General features: G+C 38.6%; 2 protein-coding genes across 2 annotated transcripts in view; both read right to left on the minus strand.

Moving 5' to 3' along the window:
* LOC129443205 (receptor-type tyrosine-protein phosphatase S-like) overlaps positions 1-9,126 on the minus strand; it is a 106,538-nt gene extending 97,412 nt beyond the window's left edge. Inside the window, exon 1 of the mRNA XM_073864476.1 lies at positions 8,895-9,126. The gene's annotated coding sequence lies outside the window, so the exon portion shown is untranslated. The remainder of the gene's footprint in view (positions 1-8,894) is intronic.
* Positions 9,127-13,006: 3,880 nt separating this feature from the next.
* LOC129443215 (protein fem-1 homolog A) lies at positions 13,007-16,116 on the minus strand. Its single transcript, XM_055203685.2, has one exon. The coding sequence runs from the start codon at positions 15,857-15,859 to the stop codon at positions 13,985-13,987; it is 1,875 nt and encodes a 624-aa protein (XP_055059660.2). The 5' UTR covers positions 15,860-16,116; the 3' UTR covers positions 13,007-13,984.
* Between the last annotated feature and the right edge of the window lie 6,767 nt (positions 16,117-22,883).

Raw genomic sequence — 22,883 nt, forward strand, 5'->3', positions numbered from 1 at the left:
TTAGTAAAAAAATTGTCCGTTAAGGGCTTCTGTAGAAAAATGGCGGCACAAAATGGCGACTTCCATGTAAGGGGACCCTCTATGTATGTAGATAAAAAGGTCTCGTTCTAAGGTAATAAACACATAACAGTTCATTATGAGAGGTCTTTATACACCCCTGATAATATATTTTTGTATATTATTTTGCATTTCTGTCAAGGGATCCTTCTAAAAATTACACCAATCTCAAAACGTTGTGTCCTGTCGAAAATTTTAGAACGTTTCATTAGTGATCAGTTGACTTGTTATCTGAATGCGCATAATATTCTATCTAATAATCAATGTGGGTTTCGCAAAAAACATAGTACCACTACAGCTGTTCTGAATGTTTTTAATGATATTACTGGATCAATTGATAGAGGTGACTACTGCGCTTCTCTTTTTATCGACTTATCAAAGGCTTTCGACACAGTGGACCATGAGATGCTGCTGCTCAGATTAAGGAGTGTTGGTTTATCAAATCATGTCATTCTCTGGTTTAAAAACTATCTAAGTAATAGAACTGAATGTGTTCAGGCTGGAGGGAAAAATTCAGGACTATTGGAGACTGTTAAAGGTGTTCCCCAAGGGTCCGTACTGGGACCTCTTTTATTCACTATCTACATAAACAGTATTGATTATGATATTCAAGACGTGAATTTTCATTTTTACGCAGATGATAATGTCATGTATTGTGGTGCACCTTTAAAACACCAAGCCTTGCTTAAGCTTCAAACGGCTTTTGATGTTATTCAGTCTCGGTTTCATACACTAAAACTTGTTCTGAATGCAGATAAAACTAAATTTATGTTATTCTCAGGTTTAAAATATAAGGCCAGATATGTTATTAAAAGACATTTAAAAAAAAATTTGTGTAAAATTAAACTGTACCTGTCAAATAATTTGCAGCCGTGTGTTATTAGTTTTGACTGAGTGGTAGTTGTGGCTAGCCAATCAGAATCAAGCATTTCAGAGTGCTGTGTAATAACGTTAATAGCCCCCCCCAAAAAAAAAAAACACTAGGTAGGTCAAAGTACAGAAATATTATTAGGTTAAAAGTCCAAATTACTAAGCTGGCCGAGCTGAAGAGAAAGACATTGATCACTGTGTCACACATTATAGAGCCCTGCAGCCCAGAGGATTCATTTAATTTGCTGTTATTACAAATGAAACACATGAGAAGTGCCCAAACTGCAGTGTTTACAGAGAGTACACTGAGACCGATACATACTGTTTATTGAGCGGATTCCCATGATTCCTGCCGTCACATAAACCACACATACACACGCGCACATGCACACACACGCGCACATCACCTGTCTGTCTCTCTTTACTGCTGTGATCTCATCACAATTCATCACACGCTTCTCGTTTCTGCACAAGTAAAAGACTACAGTTACTTACACAGCTACATTTCTGTCTTAGAAGTCAGCAGTCTATCTAGGGCATATAGACAGTTTCAGCAGTAACAACATAAACAAACAGCTTTCGTGGAACAAACGTAACTTCTGGTCAAATCCACAAAGAATCAATAACAGCAGAGTATTTTAAGAGTAGTTAATTTCTGCTAACAAGCAAAATAAATAACAAGTAGATTACCTTAGTGCAAATCAAAAACTACACTGAGCTAACGTTACTGTGTAAAATGTGTACTATATAATCTATACAATCTTAACTATAGATCAGCTGTCAATCCTCTCTTCAAAACCATGACAACATTCTATAAAGCTCAGCAGGTTCACAACTCATGTGTGAGGTCGCTTTACCATCTCTTGTGTTAAATCACAGACCAGTAATGATCTCATACTGACAAACATGTCAACATAATGAGCAGATCCACAGGAGGAAGAGCTGAAACAAACAAACACTTCTGATTCATTTATTTAGTTATACGTGACCCTGCCTATCAAAAACCAAGCTAACGTCTTTTTTTTGTGATTTACTGTTTTCTACATAAAATCATCTTCTTATATTATATAAGTGATGTTTTTGCATCAGATAAACAAAAATCAACACAATCTGATCTAGGCTATAGTATAGTGTAATGCACGTTTTAGGCCTTGCCAATTCAAATATCTGTGACCCGTGCTGGCAAAATGAGTCAGAATGAGCAAATTAAAAAAGTTTATATTTTGACAAAACAATGTATTATTTGTTGAAATGGGACAAAAAAATGACAGAGCTACATGTGTTTGAAGTTGATAAGAGGAAGATCATTTTCATATCTTATCACTCTTAATAACTGTTTTAACATCAAGCAAGTCCTGCACTTAATTTTCTAATTCCTGCATGTTTTGAAACCAAAAATATCATGCGCATGTGGATAGAGAGGCATCTTTGTATTAAATTATTAAGCATTTAGGATGGTAAAACTCTCAGAAAACATACAAATAAAGATCATTTTAGATGTTCTTTTGATTAAATAGAGCATTGGGATCACTAAACAAGGGCTTTATGTACTTATTTTTATGAAAACCTCAATTTTCGACCAAAATCGACATTTATTCTTTCTTTTGCCTCTCAAAATTAGACGATGCACATTTTAGACTCATTTTACCAGCACGCGTCACATTTAAGCATTCAAGATGCGAAACAGACCTGTTTGAGAACTGTTTGAGAATGCTGGGATTATCCTCATAAACATAATATGTTTTCAGGAATTCAGAAAGAAATTGCATGTGTAAAGCCCAATTTAAACTTCTGCATCGACAGTAATCTACGCATAACCTACCCCTTCCACTTGAACAATAGCATGCAATTGTAGAATTTCTTAAACCTTAATGAAATTAATTTCTAATTTTAATCGAATGATTTCAGTCTCCTCAAAAAATCTCAAGATGTGTTTCGTGCCAAGAGAGGTCACACTAAATTCTGACTGATGCCTAAAGAAGACATTTAGTTCTGAAAATAGTTTTTAATTTTGTGTACATATTTCCTATATTTTCTGTTTGTATCTTAATAAAATAGAGTGAAAAATAAATATGGATGGAAATTCAAACTTTGCTTAAACAACAAAGCTGGTGATGGTGGCCTAAGACGTTTGTACAGTACTGTCTATATAGTCAGCAAATCGGAATTGGGTATCAAGATTTGCAGTTTAAATCCAGCCAGAGTGACAGCATATTTCAAATAAACAACTAAACAACATTTTTAATGAAATATTGATATCAATATTGGATTTAAATCATATAAAAAATTATCAAATGCCCAGATTAGTTGCCATACCCAGCCCTATTCGGCATCACTTCTCTTATCGTCTGAAACATCACCTTGTTGTTTATTTATAGAAGGTCCCCACAGCCCATAATGTCATATTACAGTAAGCACAGTGATTTTAGAGCTGGTTGGGTATCATGTTACACAGTTGAGTCAAAGACGATGAAATTATAGAAATAGTGAAATAAACAAATTCACCACCTGGATGTTAAACGACCGAACCAAAGAGGAACCAAATGACCTGAGGTCTTTATCTTCAGTTCTCTCTCTGATAATCACACAACATTGAGTGACGAGTTATTGACTCAATGGATTGATGCAACTCGGCTCGTGAATGAAGCCTGTAAATTTAAAGACCAAAAAATCAATAGTAAAGAGCAAATGAGAAAGTGACTGACGGTACATCTGCTCTCAGCATATAAAGCTTCATCTATTCACTGTGATTTAACTTAATGATGGTGACCATACATGATGTGCCCAATCTGTTCAGGTCAAAGGTCAATATAGTGACATATGGACATTGATATATTTTTATCAATACACCTTATGCTAGGTTAAATGCAAACGTTATATTACATATCAGTTTTATTCTTTCTATCCACAACACAATGTGTAATGGATATTTAAAGGAAGGACACAAGGTCAGGCGGTGCTCTTCATGCACTTTTGTGTCATATTAGCAAGCAAAAAAAAAAAACACACAGATTTACACATGCGGAGGACTTTAAAAACCTCACAAACTTTGACCACTAATGCTTAAGTTGTTTGCCAGCAATAAGAAATTACAAACTGATCATTGAAGTGTGCGTCTCTACATACAGTACTCTCTCCTGCATGTTTCTGTATATTATAGGAAGTGTTTTATACTCTCAGTCAGCCAAAGGCATAAAAGAAGAAAGGGTAAAAACTGTAAATAATCCAATTTTATAGGCATCTAGTGAAACCTGAAGCATCACCTCCATTAGGAAATGCTCAGCGTTTCTACCTTGTATTCCCACATGCATCCAAAAGTGTCTGAAATAACACGCTCAGCACCTGATCCACAGCAGATTCAGCGGCCATCTTCTCCACATCTCTCCTGCATCTCTCACTGCTGTCAGTCAAATCATCCCAGACCAATCAGAAAGCAGCCTTGTGTGGCCGGCTGACCGCTGTGAATCAATGCTTTCAGGATGATGCCAACATCTCAATGATTCAGGATCAGAAACACAATGGTAGTTCTAGTTGAGAAGATTACAATCGAGGTCATGCGAGATGTTTAAGATGTCCAGGAAATTAATCTCAATTAAAGAAAATTCATTTCTGGTCTACAAACAGTGCAGCCATTAATACAATAAAAGGGCCTGAAACCAGATTATCTTTTGTGTTTGATTGCAGTTTAATTTGATTTATAGAGATAAAGCAATAATGTGCAGTCAGATACATCTAACCCTATTGCAAACACATCTCACTGCTTAACCAAGCACACTGCTTAAGATCTCTAACTGCTTAACCCATCTCCCCGGTTAACTTGACTCTCTGCTTAACCCGCCTCAATGCTTAACCCACCTCAATGCTTAACCAAGCACACTGCTTAATATCTCCCACTGCTTAACCCACCTCAATGATTAACCCATCTGACTATTTAACCGTTAACACCACTTAATGCTTCCCACTGCTTAACCCACCTTACCGCTTAACCCATCTCTCCACTTCACCCGCCTCACCGCTTAACCAAGCACACTGCTTAACATCTGGCACTGTTTAACCCACCTCACTGCTTAATCCACCTCACCGCTTTATCCATCTCACTGCTTAACCAAACAAACTGCTTAACATCTCCCACCGCTTAACCTTTCTCACTGTTTAACCCATCTCACCTCTTAACCTGCCTCAATGCTTAACATCTCCCACTGCTTAACCCTCCTAAATGATTAACCCATTTGACTACTTAAACCCTAACACCACTTAATGCTTCCCACTGCTTAACCCACCTCACCTCTTAACCCGCCTCACCGCTTCACCCGCCTCACCGCTTCACCCGCCTCACCACTTAACTCGCCTCACCACTTAACCCACCTCACTGCTTAACCAAGAATACTGTATAACATCTCCCACTGCTTAACCCAACTCACCGCTTAACCTGTCTCTCTGTTTAACCCTTCTCACCGCTTAACCCCTCTCACTGCTTAACCAACCAAACTGCTTAAAATCTCCAACCGCTTAAACCCTGTCATTGTTTAACCCATCTCACTGCTTAACTCATCTCCCTGCTGAACCCGTCTTACTGCTTTACCAACCACATTGCTTAACATCTTTAACCACTTAAACGATTTCACTGTTTAATATATCTCACTGCTTAACTCATCTCCGTGCTTAACCCAACTTAACCAATCACAATGCTTAACATCTCCCACTGTTTTACCCGCCTTACTGCTTATTGCTTAACCCATCTTACTGCTTAACCCCTCTTACTGCTTAACCAACCAAACTGCTTAACATCTCCCACCGCTTAACCTGTCTCATTGTTTAACCCATCCCCCTGCTTAACTCATCTCCCTGCTGAACCCGTCTTACTGCTTTACCAACCACATTGCTTAACATCTTCAACCACTTAACCGCTTTCACTATTTAATCCATCTCACTGCTTAACTCATCTCCGTGCTTAACCCAACTTAACCAATCACAACGCTTAACATCTCCCACTGCTTTACTCACCTCACTGCTTATTGCTTAACCCATCTTACTGCTTAACCCCTCTCACTGCTTAACCAACCAAACTGCTTAACATCTCCCACCGCTTAACCTGTCTCATTGTTTAACCCATCTCACTGCGTAACTCAGCCAACCACAATGCTTAACATCTCCCACTGATTAACCCGCCTCACTGCTTAACCCGTCTCACTGCTTAACCCACCTCACCGTTTAACCTGTCTCTCTGTTTAACCCTTCTCACCGCTAAACCCCTCTCACTGCTTAACCAACCAAACTGCTTAACATCTCCCACCGCTTAACCTGTCTCATTGTTTAACCCATCTCACTGCTTAACTCATCTCCCTGCTGAACCCGTCTTACTGCTTTACCAACCACATTGCTCAACATCTTCAACCACTTAACTGGTTTCACCATTTAATCCATCTCACTGCTTAACTCATCTCCGTGCTTAACCCAACTTAACCAATCACAACGCTTAACATCTCCCACTGTTTTACTCACATCACTGCTTATTGCTTAACCCATCTTACTGCTTAACCCCTCTCACTGCTTAACCTGTCTCATTGTTTAACCCATCTCACTGCTAAACTCAGCTCCCTGCTTAACCCTTCGCACTGTCTCACAGCTTAACCAACCACAATGCTTATCTCCCACTGATTAACCCGCCTCACTGCTTAACCCGTCTCACTGCTTAACCCACCTCATTGCTTAACATCTCCAACCACTTAACCTGTCTCACTGTTTAAGACATCTGAAAGAAGTCAATTTAATGCAGTGATATGTTCACAATGTTAAACAGCACATATGGAGATGTTTTGTCTAAAGACAGATCTTCTCCTTGCATTTTAATGAGCTATTATCACAATCAAATACTGTAAAAACCATGCACGATGTCAAATAACGTCATTTGCACATCACACTCTTTTTCCATAACTACCTTCCCTACCTAACAACCATCTGTTGCATCGCCTTCAGAGAACTTTAACCACAAAATCTTCACTCACATTCATCTTGTTATTGGCGGATGTCATCTAAAACTTCAATGAAACGCATCCCACTTCATTTCTTTTCAGAAAATAACCACATCTATAGGAACAAGACTTCATGACCATGGAAAATTCATAATTGGTGGTAATGCTTGGGGTGGTTGCTAAGGTACTGCAGTGCGGTTGCTAGGTGGTTCTTATTGGCCGAAATACTCTTCCTATAACTCTCAATGATATTAAAGATCTTACAAGAAACTGACCAGTGCTTTCAGGCCCCAACTGTCTGAATCTGGACCTACTGTTAAACCTTCACAGATGACCAAACAATATTCTACAGAAACATTCAGTGATAATGAGATCGATACACCTGCAAACCTAAACCCAACACGACTGATTTCTTTCACTTACATCTTTGCACCTCCCTAATCAAAAATCGAAAAGACTGTGACATCAAACACCAACAGGGCTGATTTTAACTTCTAGTTAGGGCCCTTTACAAATTCATAAAGCAGATCTAAGCAGGTGCAACATTTCCCATGAGGACATATTAGTTATTCATTATTATTCTGCCCTCTTTGGTTATTCACGATTGGTTTGACAGTGAAAATAATAAAATATTTTCTAAGGTATATAACCTCACCACCACCAAAGATCATAATGAGAAACCAGCGAGACTTAAAGTACAGTGAGAAAGTGCTGAGGCTGAGACCTCAGATTTGAAACAATCCGATGAACTGTACAGCTACATTCATACAATTTTATACTGACTGTAAGAAAACAGGCTACTGTAAATGGTTTTATGATGAGTGCTGTTGGATTTAAGACTGCAGCAAATGTGCATATAAGAGAAGATATGCTATACGTGAAAATCTAATCAGCACTTTTATTATTATCATGCATGCAATTTTATGAACTCATATTAATTGAAAGGCTACATGTTTGCACTTGCAGAAAGTCATTTGTCACATTACGTGACATCATAAAATAACTAGGGCTATCAAAAGATTGCATACAAAACAAAAGTTTGTTTTTGCATAATATATGTGTGTGCACCGTGTGTAATTATTTTGTATATGATTTGTATTTTGATAGATTAAATATTATATATAAAACTATAAATAAAATTTTTCATAAATTTATACATGTAAGTGGGTATTTATATACATACATACATAATAATTACACACAATACACACACAAATTAATGATGCAAACACAAACATCCCAAATTACTTTTTGATTTTGAAAATTAAATCAACGTTTCTATTGCGACGTTGTTTCAACGTTCAACATGGGTGAATTAAGGTCTCTGCTGCAAATAAACTTTGAAATATGCATTGATTTTGTAAATTGCATCAACATTGATATCACATTTAGCATTACCGTTGGTTTCAACGTTATATCAACGTTAAACCAACAACTGACATTATTTCAACCTAATTTCAACGTTGAAGGTCGGTTGTGTGCCGGGTTTTATTTTGTATGCGATTAATCGTTTGACAACCCTAAAAATAACTGAAATGTTTCAAAGCTGAATGAAATTCAGATCTGAGTCTCACAGATAAACACATTGAACTGAATATTTAATCAAATCCGGATGAGATATAAAGTTTACAGACAACATAATAACATCAGATCGTGATTTCTGCTGATATCAGGCTTTGTTTGCCTTCATATTTCATCGTAGTGTCATATCAGTTATACAAGAGCCTTGACGGCCAATAAAAGACGCGTTTGTTTCGAATAATAGCGTTTAACGCGGATCCGCTTCATGTTTGCGAGATGAAGCGACGCGTCATGATCCAGGAGAACAACGAAACGCACACACACAGTAGCCTATAATAAAGACAGGCAGATCATCGCGCATTAACCGCCGCGTTATCATCTGAACACCAGTGGGTGCGGCGCGTCCGACGCGCGGAGCTCTTGCATATTCCTTGAGAAAATAATAACAATAAGACGCATAAAAAATCCGCTTACCTGCGTGAACGTGCTGTTGCGCGGAAACTGTTCACGACGACTCGTGCATTATATTCCGTCCGAACCGAACCACCTCACTCGCGCTCCTCCATTTCCATTTACCTCAGGAGATGCTCCACCGGCCGCGCGTGCTGATGTCATCGATGCTCTCCTCCTCGCGCCCCGGTGCGCGCTCCTCCTTCTAAAAAGCGCGCTCACGTGAAGGGCTGTCAAACAAAGACGCGTCTCATCAACGCCTGCTGATACAGAAATGAGTGTTAATAGCATAGACCAACGATATCAGACCAAAGCGTTTGACAAAGCGTAAATTAGTTAGATTTTTTTATTATTTTGATTTTGCTTGATAGTTTTTAACAATAATCATGAATAAAAATAAAATATCAGTCAGTTAATAATGATCTGCCTTTAAAATGGACTAAATGCATTACTACAATACTGAATTAGATGAATGCTGCCGTGAAACATATAACAGATCAGATGCTCGAGTGAAAATCTTCCACTGAACTCCTCTTCTTAAAAAACTAATTTAAAGGGGTAGTTCATCCAAAAATGAAAATTCTGTCATAATTTTCTCACTCTCGTCTTGTTACAAACCTGTATAAATTTCTTTGTTCTGATGAACACGAAGGAAGATATTCTGAGGAATTGTAACCAAACCGATCATGAGCCCCATTCACTTCTATAGTAGGAAAAAAGAATACTATAGAAGTGAATAGGGCTCAGAAACGGTTTAATTACAAACATTGCTCAAAATATCTTCCTTTGTGTTCATTAGAACAAAGAAATTTATACAGGTTTGTAACAACACGAGAGTGAGAAAATGATGACTGCATTTTCATTTTTGGGTGAACTATCCCTTTAAGTGCTGTTTTATAAAATTATAATATGTAAATCAGTTTATTTAGCTGTGGTTATAAAGTGCAGGGGTTTCCTTTGTTTTTAACATTTTACATATTTCAGAATATTATTGTCTAAGGCTTGATGAAAGAGTTTTACTCCCTTACTCCATTTACTCCCATTTTCCCCCTTTATAAAACAAACACAAAAGACATTTCTGGCACTGTTTTAGACTTAATTAGAAAATAGAGGGTTGAAGGATTTTTTTCTGCTTGTTAAGTAAAAAAAGCATATTCTCAGAGGTTATACAAATAAATACATATCATTTCTTCTCAGTTGCTGACACTGAGCAAAGTTGCTTTTGCGCCCTCCGGCGGCCACGAGCTGAACTGCGCGTTCTTTGTTTGCTGGGTTTGTCTATGTGTTGGGGTTTGAAAGAAGATCAAGTAATGAGTTTTATCTGACGTGACCCCGGCTGACGTCATAATGGGGTCCATTGTCTCATTGTAGGACCCTAGGCACAGCTGCAGGCTTAGATGTGACTGAAATGGCAGGTGCGTTTAGAGATAAACGACTGAAAATATGCTTAGGAATGACTTTACTATTACAGTTTATGTGTATGCCGTTGTATTCATTTATTATGGCTTTGTGTCAAAAATGTGCAAAATAATTCAAATAAATTATATTTTACAGGAAGAAACTGAAGCCTATTTGTGGCCATCAAAAGAGAGTGACATTATTTTCAAGAAAATGAAGCAAAAAACTCTAATTTTACAGACATTTTACATTGGAGGGCTTATTTTGTTTTATTCTCCCTTAATGTTGATTCACAATAATTTCAACATTCATTCTGTTGTACAGTGAGTAATGTGAATTTGAGATCAAATCTCTGTTACCTGAGAACAACACGGCCTGAATGAAGCCCCTGTAAAAACTTAACAGATCTCAATCCTTTCTGTTATAAACACCTTTCAGCACCTGTCAGCTTAAACCAGTTTTACACACAGAGATGAAATTGCATACAGAACAAGAGACCGAAACTCAAAGAGATTAAATGTGACAAACAGTAGTGAAGTAAAAAAGCAAAGGACTTTAAGACCCAGTCAAGCAAACGGCATCATTCTCAAGAGACACAGCACATGCAGTCACACACACGCAGTCATTGGATGCTATTTATATGTGCACGGCCTGGGAGATGAGGATCAGGTTTCTGTTGTATACGGTATTTTACTTGCCCTCGGTTTATCTCAACAAACAGCGTTCAAGAGTTCCCTTTTGAGAGAGACCACAGTGATCCAGCGAGAGACGAGAGTTTCATATCATCTCTTGTCAAATGTGAAACACAACAATCAAAAGTTTCAATTAGTCATTCTGACCTTTGATTCGCTGGTTGAGTGGGTCTGCTTGAAAACAGGCAATTTTGTGTCCTCTCTGAACACCAACACTAAATCTATATGTGCCTCGTGTTACTGCTAACCACTGAAGGACTGGTAAACCATAGATTTACCTCGGCTTCTGTAAATACAAGGTGGAGATTATTAATGTCATTGAAACACATCTCTTAACAGAAATGTTCTGTGTTAAGACTCATCTGACATCATTTTGTACATTCACTTTAAAATGGCCGGGTTATTTTTAACCCATAATGGGTAAATATTGGACAGAACACATGCATGCTGGTTAAAAATGACCCAATGTTGGGTTGTTGTTGTGCACCATGGGTTATAATAACCCAGCATTGGGTACATTTTAACCCAGCGGTGTGTTCTGTCCAATATTTACCTAACATGGCTTTAAAATAACCCCAGACATTTTTAGAGTATTTAGGGGTGGTTTTCCGGACAGGGCTTATAGGTCTAGTCCAAGACTACAGCGCTTGTTTGAGCTGTCTCAATTGAAAACAGCTTGCTTTAACATACATTTAATATATATTTTAATATATCAGCGTCATTGTTTTGTCTCAAGATGCACACCACGTTTTTCATAAGATATGTTTATATATAACCAATGCCTTAGATTAATCTAAACCCTGTCCAGGAAACCACTTCATAAAGCCCAATGGACGTCTTACAGGTCCAACAAAAACATTTACAGGTCAGATTTCAGCCAGAAATCAATAGTAAAAATGAGTTTACAGTCAATGTTGTCTATTTTTATATACATTAAGAGTTATTTGTTAAGCAGACTTGATATTGTGCATAATATAATGTACCTGCATGGAGGTTTGTCTTGTAAATTATTATTCTTGAGGAGTGGCCAAAAATTCTCACGACATATTTTTCCTTAATAAAAACAGTATAAAGTCATCATCACAAATAAAAATGCTATAATGTTTAGCCACACTTTTCATATAACTGTAAGACAACAGATAAAGATCGCATTAATACAGTAATAAAAACCTTAATCAGAAACAAATACAATACAAAACAGCCATAGTTTAAATACATACAAACAATTGCTTTATACATTTTATAATTGCATTTTCATTAGTGAAATTCTTTTGCAGTAAAGTAAGCTACTAAGTTTAGGGGCAGATGGGGTTAATGGAATACAACGCAACATATTATTAGTTTGCATTACCTTTTAACTTAAAACATTTACAAGAACATGTCACCTGAGACTGAATCTGGATTTACGTATCTTACCAAGCTTGTTTAAATAAATAAAGAAAATTAAAATGTTTTAAATGAGTTGGTCAAAATATAACGTATAATACTTGGTTAAAAGTGGTATGGCAAGCCATTTTTACTTTTATTCGTTGAATTCTTGATATCAACAATTAAATTTTCGCTAGTTCAAATTTTAATTCTTGATATCAGAAATGACATTTCCACTAGTAACAATGTTAATTGTTGATATCGAGAATTAAATTATTGATATCAACAATCGAGTTCTTGATATCAAGAATTCAATTGTTACTAGTGGAAATGTTAATTCTTGATATATCAACAATTGAATTTGAATAGCAGTTTATGGTGACATTTCAGTAGTGAAAATACAATTACAGATATCAAGAATTATCATTGTTAATAGCGGAAATATAATTCTTCATATCGAAAATTACGATTTTAACTAGAGCAAATTGAATTGTTGATATCAAGAACTCAACGAATAAAAGTTAAAACGGCTTGTCATAAAGTGGACAATTCTTAATGCTTAAAGATAATGTTACCACAGAAATCTGTTCTTGAATCCCTCTGTGCCATTAATAAACAGAGTATGTGAGTATTTATGCAACCCCATATGTGTATAATACACAGACAGACAGACAGAAAGATGGGACACTTGATTTTTATTCAGGCATCACCAAACACATTTTGTCCTGTCTTAAATTAACCAAATGAGTTGTAGTCTCTGGTTTTAAAGTGTTATCATTTTCAAAGTGCTTTCATGACAGAAACTCCAAACATTTCAGCCCATATGATATGAAGAAAAATAATTTAAAAGGCAACTAGAATAAGACTAAAATGCATAAGCTTTCAATGTACACCCTGCAAAAAATACCTGGGTTGCCAAATCTGTCCCTCTTAATCCACCTCGGTTAATAAACTGCATAGATATCAATGTAACGTCAGAGATTTAAAAATAGCTGTTCTCATATACAGGGGTAAAGTGCCAAGTTAATATTACAGTCAATCCCCGAAGGATCGAAACCACCGAGTGCGTTCAACCTCCAGACTGTGAGCGTATAACACAACAGCTCTGTCATTCATACAATAAAAATACATTATAACCACAGACACAAACATTCAAAGCCACAATGTTAGAAAAAGATGATAGTGTAAGGCTAGCGTTTGGCACCATGGGTTTCAGGCTACTTCGCCAGGATCGTAAAGTGGGGAAAAAAACATTTGATAAGAGAGATTCAAACTGGGAGATTGATTCTGTTGTAGCATTTGTCCCTTTGAAAAAAAAACAGATCATCATCACTTCTTCAATCAAAAAATAATAATAACACAACACGGGCAAACAAAAATTGACAAAATTGTTCAATGGATCAATACAGAATAAAGGAGATCACAGCAAAAGTCCAACTAGCATTCAGTTTCTCTTTAGGTCATTTTCCCACAAGCCCTTAAACATTGACAGAGAGGGTTTTGGTGAGGTGCACACCACCAGGTTACAGAAGTTAAGGGACAGAGATCCAGTTGTATAGTAATTAGTAACCTGGGATTATTGCTTTAACACTTGGCCCGAGCATTAGGGTTGGCCAGTTCTCGTAAGGAGGAGGTAGCTCTGCGTCATACGGGGTGTCAGTGCTGCTCAATAAACGCCTCCATTTCTTCTGAGATGAGCCCCTTGTAGGGAAGTCTATGTTTTTCTATGGCACGGGCCGCTAGACACTGCAGGGTGATGTAATTGAGCGGGTGCAAAGCGTGTCGTCCACCGCTCTGCTCGTCCAGCAGCTCATAGGCCGTCTTGTGGTGAGCGTTGGTGGCGTCGAAATGCGCCCCGGCCCGGACGAGCGTCCCCATGATGTCGGGGAAGCCGTTGGCGGCAGCCACGTGTAGCGGTGTGTTGTTTTCGCAGTCTCGGGAGTCCACGTCAGCCCCACACTCCAGCAAAAGCCGGGTCACGGCCAGCGACGGGAACCGTCCAACCGGGTAACGGCCCACCGACGTGGTTTCCTTGTCCACGGCCATGTGTAAAGGCGAATAGCCGTTTCTCGCCCTGGGGTTGAGCTTTAGCAGCCGGTAGACGGTCTGTCGCTTTTGGTGCTCTTGTTCCGGGGCGCAGTCAAGCTTCTCCAGCAGGAAGACGAGGTGCAGGATTATGGCCAGGGCTTTGGTGAACTGTGGCGCCTCTGGAGGACTGTCCCGCTGCGCCACGGCACGCTCCACCTCGCGCACGCTCTTGGCAAGCACCCCCATCAGGTCCTGGAAGGTGACGCGGGTGGCCAGGGTGCCCTTGGCCCTGTCCTGCAGCACGAAAGAAAAGAGTTCAGCAAAGGACAGGAAGCTGCTTGCGGTCATGGGGCTCAGGGGATCCAGGTTGCTTTGCTGCATATCCAGGGCGTACTTCCATAGGCTGATGCAGCGCTCGAAGTTGCCCGAGTCGGCGTAGACGGCGCCCCGGTAGCGAATGTAGTAGGATGTGTCGGGGTGGGACGGCCCGAGGATGCGTTCCCTCACGAGCAGCGCCTGCATCCTCATCTCGTCGGGGTCAGTGATGAGTGCCTCCAACTCTTCGACCGTGCACACCTCCCGGGCGCAGTCATATGCCTGCACTGGTGGACCTGGAGGGGGCTTGGCCAGTAATCCAGCTTTCTCGCCTGCTCTGCGAAGTTCCATCGCCCTCCGCCAGTAGCGCATTGCACCCAGCAGGTCACGTTTTTTGTCTACGAATGTGGCTCCAAGGAGCTCCAGAGCGTCGACACGCTCCTCTCGGGTGCTGCGTGGTTGGTGCACCAAATACTCCACGATATTGGTGTGGCCGGTGACACTGGCAGCGAGAAGAGGGGTCATGCCGTAGCCGTCCCTCTCCATGCGGGCGTTACACTTCAGCAGCATCTTCATGATCTCCAGACTCCCAGACTCGGCGCAGTCGTGCAGGGCGGTGTTACCCTTTACGCTCTTGCGGTTGACATCTGCACCACGCTCCAGCAGGAACTTGGCAATGTCCCTGTGGCCCTTGTAGCACGATATCATCAGGCATGTATGGCCGTGACGGTTCGCCACCTCCATGTCCGCCTGGTGCTCCACCAGGTACCGGACGATCTCCAGGTGGCCGTCAAAGCACGCGGCGCGAAGAGGCGTGGAGTTTGTCAGGGTGGTGGTGTTGACGGAAGCTCCGTGTTTCAGAAGGGTCTTTACCACGGCCAGGTGCCCCGCGGCAGACGCCGCCCACAGCGGCGGAGCGCCCTCGATCGTCTCGCCGTCAAAGTTCACCGAGCCGCCGAGCTCCACGTTAGCTTTGCAGTGCTCCAGCAGGTAGTCCACCACCTCCAGATGTCCGTAACGGGAGGCGATGAGGAGCGGCGTCCCACCCTGAGTCTTCTCCTCCGCCAGCGCCTCCAGCTCCTCCGGACTTTTGTTGCTCAGCAACTTCTGGATGAGTTTCAGCTTTCCGTCTCTCGCCGCGTTAAACACCGCCGTGCTTATATCCATCTTCTCACCATCTGACGTCATGTAAACGGCCGTTAACGCTCGTTCGTAAGCGAGAGAGGCGCGTGTCGCTTTGGATTTAGAGAGTCAAAATACGCGAGCTGCATTTTACTGCCATTTTAAGGCCGATATCGAAATGGCGTCGAAGTTGTTTGACAGCTCTATGTTTACTACTGACGCGCGGAATGCTGGGTATTGAAGTGCGCAGGCGCTTTCGGCGTACAGCGGGAGCCGCGTAAAAAATACAATGACCGTCGGGCGTCGCGAAGTCCCCACAAACTCATCGCGCAAACACTACTGGGAAATGTAGGAAACAAACAAGCAGTGGTCGATGAGGACTGTTGTTGAACACGTCGCAAAAAAACTACATTTCCCTTCATTCATTCAATGAAACTTGGAAAGCCTGACGTGAACACGGAATGTGTGAACAATTCGATTGGCATTTATTAAAAGTGGGGGAATTTTTTTCCATTAATTTCACAAACTGTACGTTTTTATTTAAACAAACAGCTAAATGTTTACTTTGTATATTTTGTTACTGTATAATTTATTACGAATAATGTATTATTTTTAATAACACATTTTACTATTTCACAATCTGTACGTTTGTTACTTCCTGTTTTTATTCAAACATTTAAACAGTCATTTATAAAATACAAACGTTATCTTTTGTATATTTTATTACTGTATATATAATTAATTATACAAATACCATATTATTTTTAATAACACATTCATATTACTTTGTACCACTTAATTTATTTGTTTAACAAATCAAGCATTAAAAAGTATAACAGGCTAGCTAGATTTACCATACACATAACAACTACATGGCACTAATGATTTACTGCAGGGTTTACATTTATGCATTTTCAAGACACTTTTATTCAAAGCACCTTACAATGCATTACAATGTATACAATTTATTATCATTATGTGTTATTTGGGATTGAACCCAGAACATTTTGTGCTGCTAACACAATGATCTACCACTGAGATACATGAACATTAGATTATATGTTTTCAGGAATATGTAATGTTTCACCTATCACACCCATTTACAGACACTAAATGGGTCATTATATTTATGCAACCTAAAGTGTCTCACAGATCTTTTTGATTGTATGTACATGCACCAATTAATCTACATTAAAGAGGCAATTGATTATCTTAAACAGTGGTCTTCAACCAGGATGCCAACATGGAGTCTGTGAGTTGCCAGCTAAAGCACATTCTATTAATAGCCTTAATTTGACTATATTTATACTTATTTATTACATTTTTTTATATTAGCTTAGCTTCTTTTATTAACTTTGTAAACAATAATAAAACATATTAACAAGTAAAATAAAATCAACAAGTAAAACTAAAAAGTTTTGAGTAGACTATATCAAAAAATCAGCCCTCCAGATTGTTTTATCTATTGTGTTAGCCCTTGCTCACAAAACAGGTTGAAGACCCCTGATCTAAAATATCGGAATAGCAGACTCTTTAATTGTAACTTCGTGGTACAAAAACACTTGTCTACAATTAGACTACATTAAGGGATATCTAAACTAATAAACCTTGAGGCAAACATGGTTGTTGATAAGCATGCACATAATCTCTCTATCCATTTTAAAGGAACTTTATTGATTGTGTCACTTATAGTATTGCCAAAGCATTATACATAAAACAAGAAACATACACAAAACTCTCTCTCTCTCTCTCTCTCTCTCTCTCTCTCTCTCTCTCGCTGATGTGCCCTGTGCTGAGAGGAAGACTGGGTTTTGTTGTTGATCTCTTTGTTCAGATTCACAACAAAATCACTAGTCTTCCACACAGCATTGCAGGGTAAGAGGTTTAGTCCTCAGCTCCTCCATATCCAGCTCAGAGTTCTTGTGTCTACAGAAATTAAATGAAGAATAAACAGACAACTTCACAGCAGCACCGTTTTATGAGGACATTTGTAGTAGCTGTTGTTATTAACATTACTGATACCTTCATTTCTCATTTTGCTTGCGTATTTATGTATTGTATTGATGCTCTGCATGCAATATTGTCTGTAAAACAACCATGTTAGCAAAGTACTTTGAACTGAAAGTGAGATACAGATAGAAAGTGAGATGATGAATTATGAACTTCCACAACATTTATTTACATTAGAAAGTAACCACATAACACTTCAATTACCTGGGTTTAAAAATCACATCTACAGGAAACTTTAACCCTGAAGTGAATGAACTGAGAGATAAAGCGAGAGATCCCTGTTAAAATTTGGCTTAAAATATTAGAATCAGTGTGAGGTGTGGGGTTCATTGACAAATCCAAATCAATATTTCACCACATGGGAAGTCCTGGATTCTGAACTTTAAAAAATATCCTTTAAGTGCACCGGCACACAACAATGCATGCAGAGATGAATTAGGAAAACATCCACTAATAATACAAAACGGCCAATCAAATTTGGGAAACATCTAAACATGAATGAAACAAAATATTTTGTCTTACATTTCATAGCAAAATGGAGCTCAATGTTGACTTATTTCCCCCTACACTGTAAAAAATGCAGCATGAAGATAAAACTTGGTTTTGCAATTCAACCTATTTTAAGTTTTGACCTGCGATAAGTTGATATAACTTATAAAACAGGTTGAAATTGTTTAACCCTTTTTTTAAGTTAAAGTAACAAAAAATATATATGTTGATTTGACAAAAATGCTGCATTCCCTACTGAAAAATCCAGCTAAGACCAGCATAAGCTGGTGAGCTGGTTTTAGCTGGTCTCCAGCTTGATTTTAGCTGGTTTTGCTGGTGTAGGAAGCTGGTTTTGCTGGTGTAGCAAGCTGGTCTAGCTATGTTTTGGTCACTTTTTAAGCTGGTCTAGCTGGACTTAGCTGGTCAGGCTGGAAGACCAGCTGGCCCACCAGCATGACCAGCTTTTTCATGCTGGGAGGACCAGCTTAGACCAGCTACTGCCACCTTATACCAGCTAAAACCAGCTACCAGCTTATGCTGGTCTTGCTGGATTTTTCAGTAGGGTTTCTTTACAGTGTATGTTCCTGAGATGTGTGCAAAGCATTGTGGGTGATTGGAGGACACAAAAGATACATTTTGTATATCCTTCAAAAAAGGCTGAATGAAGGAGGCGAAACCAAGGCTGCTTTCCAAAGATCCTTCAATTTGACAATGGCCTTCAACGGCACTTGATGATGACTGTCACTGTTTGTTGAGACAAAGACAGAGGTCTTCAACCTTTTTTAGGTCAAGAAGAGGAGCAAGGACCCCAGTATACATGTATCAAATGAAGACTGGATTTACTTTGCTATGACGGTTACGTTACAAAGATATTCAAATTAGAATTTTTAGATATATACTGTTAACATTCTGCATGACATTTTAAATGTACTGAATAGAATGAGAGAAAGCTTTTTATTAGCAATACTATGAAAGTAAATAGGGCTCATGATCGGTTTGGTTTTAAACATTCCTCAAAATATCTACCTGTATACAAATGTATACATGTTTCTTACAAAATGAGAGTAAGTAAATGATGACACAATTTATCCACCATCTAATTTTTGAATTAAAGGTGGGCGCCGCCATCTTTGAGCTCCTAAGACTTACGGTGAGCCACTACAGCTACAGCTTATGGTGGTCGTATTGTGAGGGACACATGTGTGCCGTATTGACTGGCTTTTTAATTTTTATTATCCAATCCATGAAGACAGGCATCATTTGTGCAGATAGGGTTGCCTTAATAGCTGGTACAAATTCAGTAAATCCTTACAAAATATTTGTTTTAACCATAATACACTCACAAGAGCTGAATGTGTAGTTGGCGCACATGCACCCATGATCTGTATCCAAATATCCATCCAGTAAAACCTTTCATAGACACTGCCAGTGAACAATAAATACACGAATTGTTCAAAAGTTAATATTCAAAATTAGCTGATTTATTTATTTTGATACTATATATTATTACAACAATGTGATTACAGTACAGAATACATACAACATAAACAGCTTATTGGTTAATGTTTATAATAGTTCATAATGTGTTTGCGCATACTTTATGTAAGGAATAATTGACGACGGGCCATTGAATTATAAGAAAATAATGCACACCAAGGTGGTAATGCGGCACGACGCGAAGCGGAGTACTGTTACACCGCAGGTGTGCATTATTTTCAAATAATTCAAAGGACTGGAGTCAATTATTCCGCTTATACCACGGTTACCACAAACATGGCTCTGGTGCCTATTTTTAAGACATTTGAAAAGATAGGTGTGCGGTTTACAGAAAAATAATCAACACCCATAGAACATTTCTCAGCCAATCAGAATGCAGCCTTCAACAGACCCGTGGTATAATATGTTTTAAATGAAAAAAATAATGCAAATAATTTCATAAGCTCATGTCTTATCTACTGCATAATAATATTTTCAACGAAAACAATACTGAATGTAATAATAGTTTAATATGTTTATTATGGTTTGTTCAAATAACTTACAATGTGTTGAATGAGAAAGATGCTTGATGTGTTGCCATAAAAACTCAAACTCAAAGTTCATTGAATATTGCCATTTAAAAAATCTCACACAAGAAGGACAGTTGTGACATTTTAAGCCACAATAAAAGGTTAAAAACACAAAGTCTTGGTATATTTCATGTACAAATACTCAACTGACTTTCCCATTTGTAAAGATACTGTAAGAAGACTTGTCACCCCCGAGCAACAACATGAAATGATTGAATATATCTTCATATGATATATCAGGACACTTAATTTCATCCTCACACTGGTTCATACATGGCAGGTAAAGTAAATATTTACCATAAACGTTTTTAAACATGTTTTATGCGTGCTCCCACTACACTGTTTTTTACTGGCTGGCTATTGAAACGGACGTCTCGCACAAAGAACGGAAATACGTCACATCACTTACTTCCGCATTCAAAAATAAGGTGGATATTTATGGGTGAACAGTCCCCAGTGCTTCTATTAACCTAAAAAATGTGAAAAGGATCAACCCAGTAACTTAGTTTTGGTAAACCATTCTCTGCGAGCACGTGAAAAGATAGCTCATTGAAATTTGTCTCCCCTTGTGATGTCAGAAGGGGATCTTATTATAATAATACCGCTTCTTAATCTGCACTATCCAACCACGGCACTGCCATATAGTGCAGAGATCAGCTCATTTGCATTTTTAAGGACACACCCAAAAACGTACACATTTGTTCACACCTACAAAGTGGCAATTTTAACATGTTATAATATATTATCTGTGGGGTATTTGGAGCTAAAACTTTACATACGCACTCTGGGGACACCAAATATTTATTTTAGCCTACATCTTAAAAAATTCTTGTGAAATGTCCCCTTTAAGGTGACCCTCTATGCTCCACATTGACCATCAGCTTAGAAAACCTCGCCACCTGTTACACAGAAAGTTTGAGCTCCTTAATGCTTAAAACTTGAAAAAAGTAATTTCATCTTTCTCTCGTGGAGAATTGATAAAGAAAAACTAAGCAACTCTAAATCACTTAAGTGTTCGCTTATAAAATGCATCACCAGAACAGCTTGATGAGCCTCAAAAAACGAACGGATGAAGACTTGATGAAATCACATTTACAAACTCGTGAATCAAATAACAACTCCGTTCCTTGATGCGGTTTTTAAATTGGTTCTGTCATGAAAATGTAACTCACCTCCATCATCGAATCAACAGGTGATGGTGAACGAGCATCAGCACCAGCGCCATTGAGACCCGCGTCAACCGCGCGCGCTCTCGCCACCGCGCGCGCACGCCAGCAAGAGCTGATATATGTGCATTGATGAAAATGTAGTTTATATAGAGGCCACGCGGATCATCACCAATGACGAATCACAGCAGCCAATCAAAGCAGAAAAGGTTTATTGTTAAATAACAGGATTTTATACAGCAGTCTGCTTTATAGTTTTATGTTAAATGTCTCTTTTTGTCTGTGTTTAGATTTCATAAGGAACTGTATAACTGTATGGTCCATAGGGTTTAGTGTGGGGTATTCCTGCTCTTTCTACACAAAGCATATAGGTCTAATAGTTTAGAGTTAGATTTTAAGTTCAGTATTTGATGAAACCTTTGTGCAGTTTATATATATGACTGGAATTATTATAATTTATGTAAAGAATTTGCAATAATATCATAAAATGTACATTAGCATCACTTAGATATATAGATGTAGTTGGGCAGTATTAATGACATAATAAAACCCTGGTTTTATGAGATAATGATAAAGAGGCATTGATGATAATAAATAACTACTTTATTCATTGATTATAATGAGACTCTTTAAACATGTGACATGACTTTGAACAGCAATTGTGACATGAGAGGATTCAATCTGAATCTAAATAAATAATAAATCTTTATGATCTATTAAAGCCGATCCACAGTTTATTAGCATGTAATAATCATGTGTCACATGCACTTCAAACACTATGGATGTGTTGATAATTCAGTTGACTCTCCTGTATTGTTGAAGATGTATTAAGACCCAGTATGAGGTGACCCATCAAATAAGGCACACGATGTGGCACAATAGAGTCCTTACAACAATGAAGCTTCAGCTGTAATGCAGATTGTGTTTGCAGTGTTGTAATTATAAGAGAGACTATTGTGTTATGCTGATTAATTTTCCGTATACTGAGCACACCCTACCTTAAATATTAACCATGAACAGTATGTTTCCTGTGATTTACATTGAATTTATAGGAGCAAAGTCAAATCTTAGAACAGACTTGGGTTTGGCTCTTTATGAAAAGTGATGTGTGTGTTTTACCTGAGTCTCAGACAGAAGAGATTCACGCTGCTTGTTTTTGTGGTAATGCAGCTTCATTTGCAAATAAAACCTGTCTGCTTTATTCTGGTTCCTTTAAAGATGTCAGCAGGTGCTGGAAACAGATCTAAACAACACAATGGTGAGGTCCGTTGTGAATCTCAAAATCCCCAGGCTGATATTATATGTGGATTATGTTGATGTCGGTGGTCAGGACTCCATCACGCAACAGGAGATCAGGAT

This window comes from Misgurnus anguillicaudatus, unplaced genomic scaffold (genome assembly GCF_027580225.2).
Source record: "Misgurnus anguillicaudatus unplaced genomic scaffold, ASM2758022v2 HiC_scaffold_26, whole genome shotgun sequence".
NCBI lineage: Eukaryota > Metazoa > Chordata > Actinopteri > Cypriniformes > Cobitidae > Misgurnus > Misgurnus anguillicaudatus.

Excerpts from the sequence above, each read along its gene's own strand:
- LOC129443215 (XM_055203685.2), bottom strand. The coding sequence starts at position 15,859 with ATGACGTCAGATGGTGAGAAGATGGATATAAGCACGGCGGTGTTTAAC.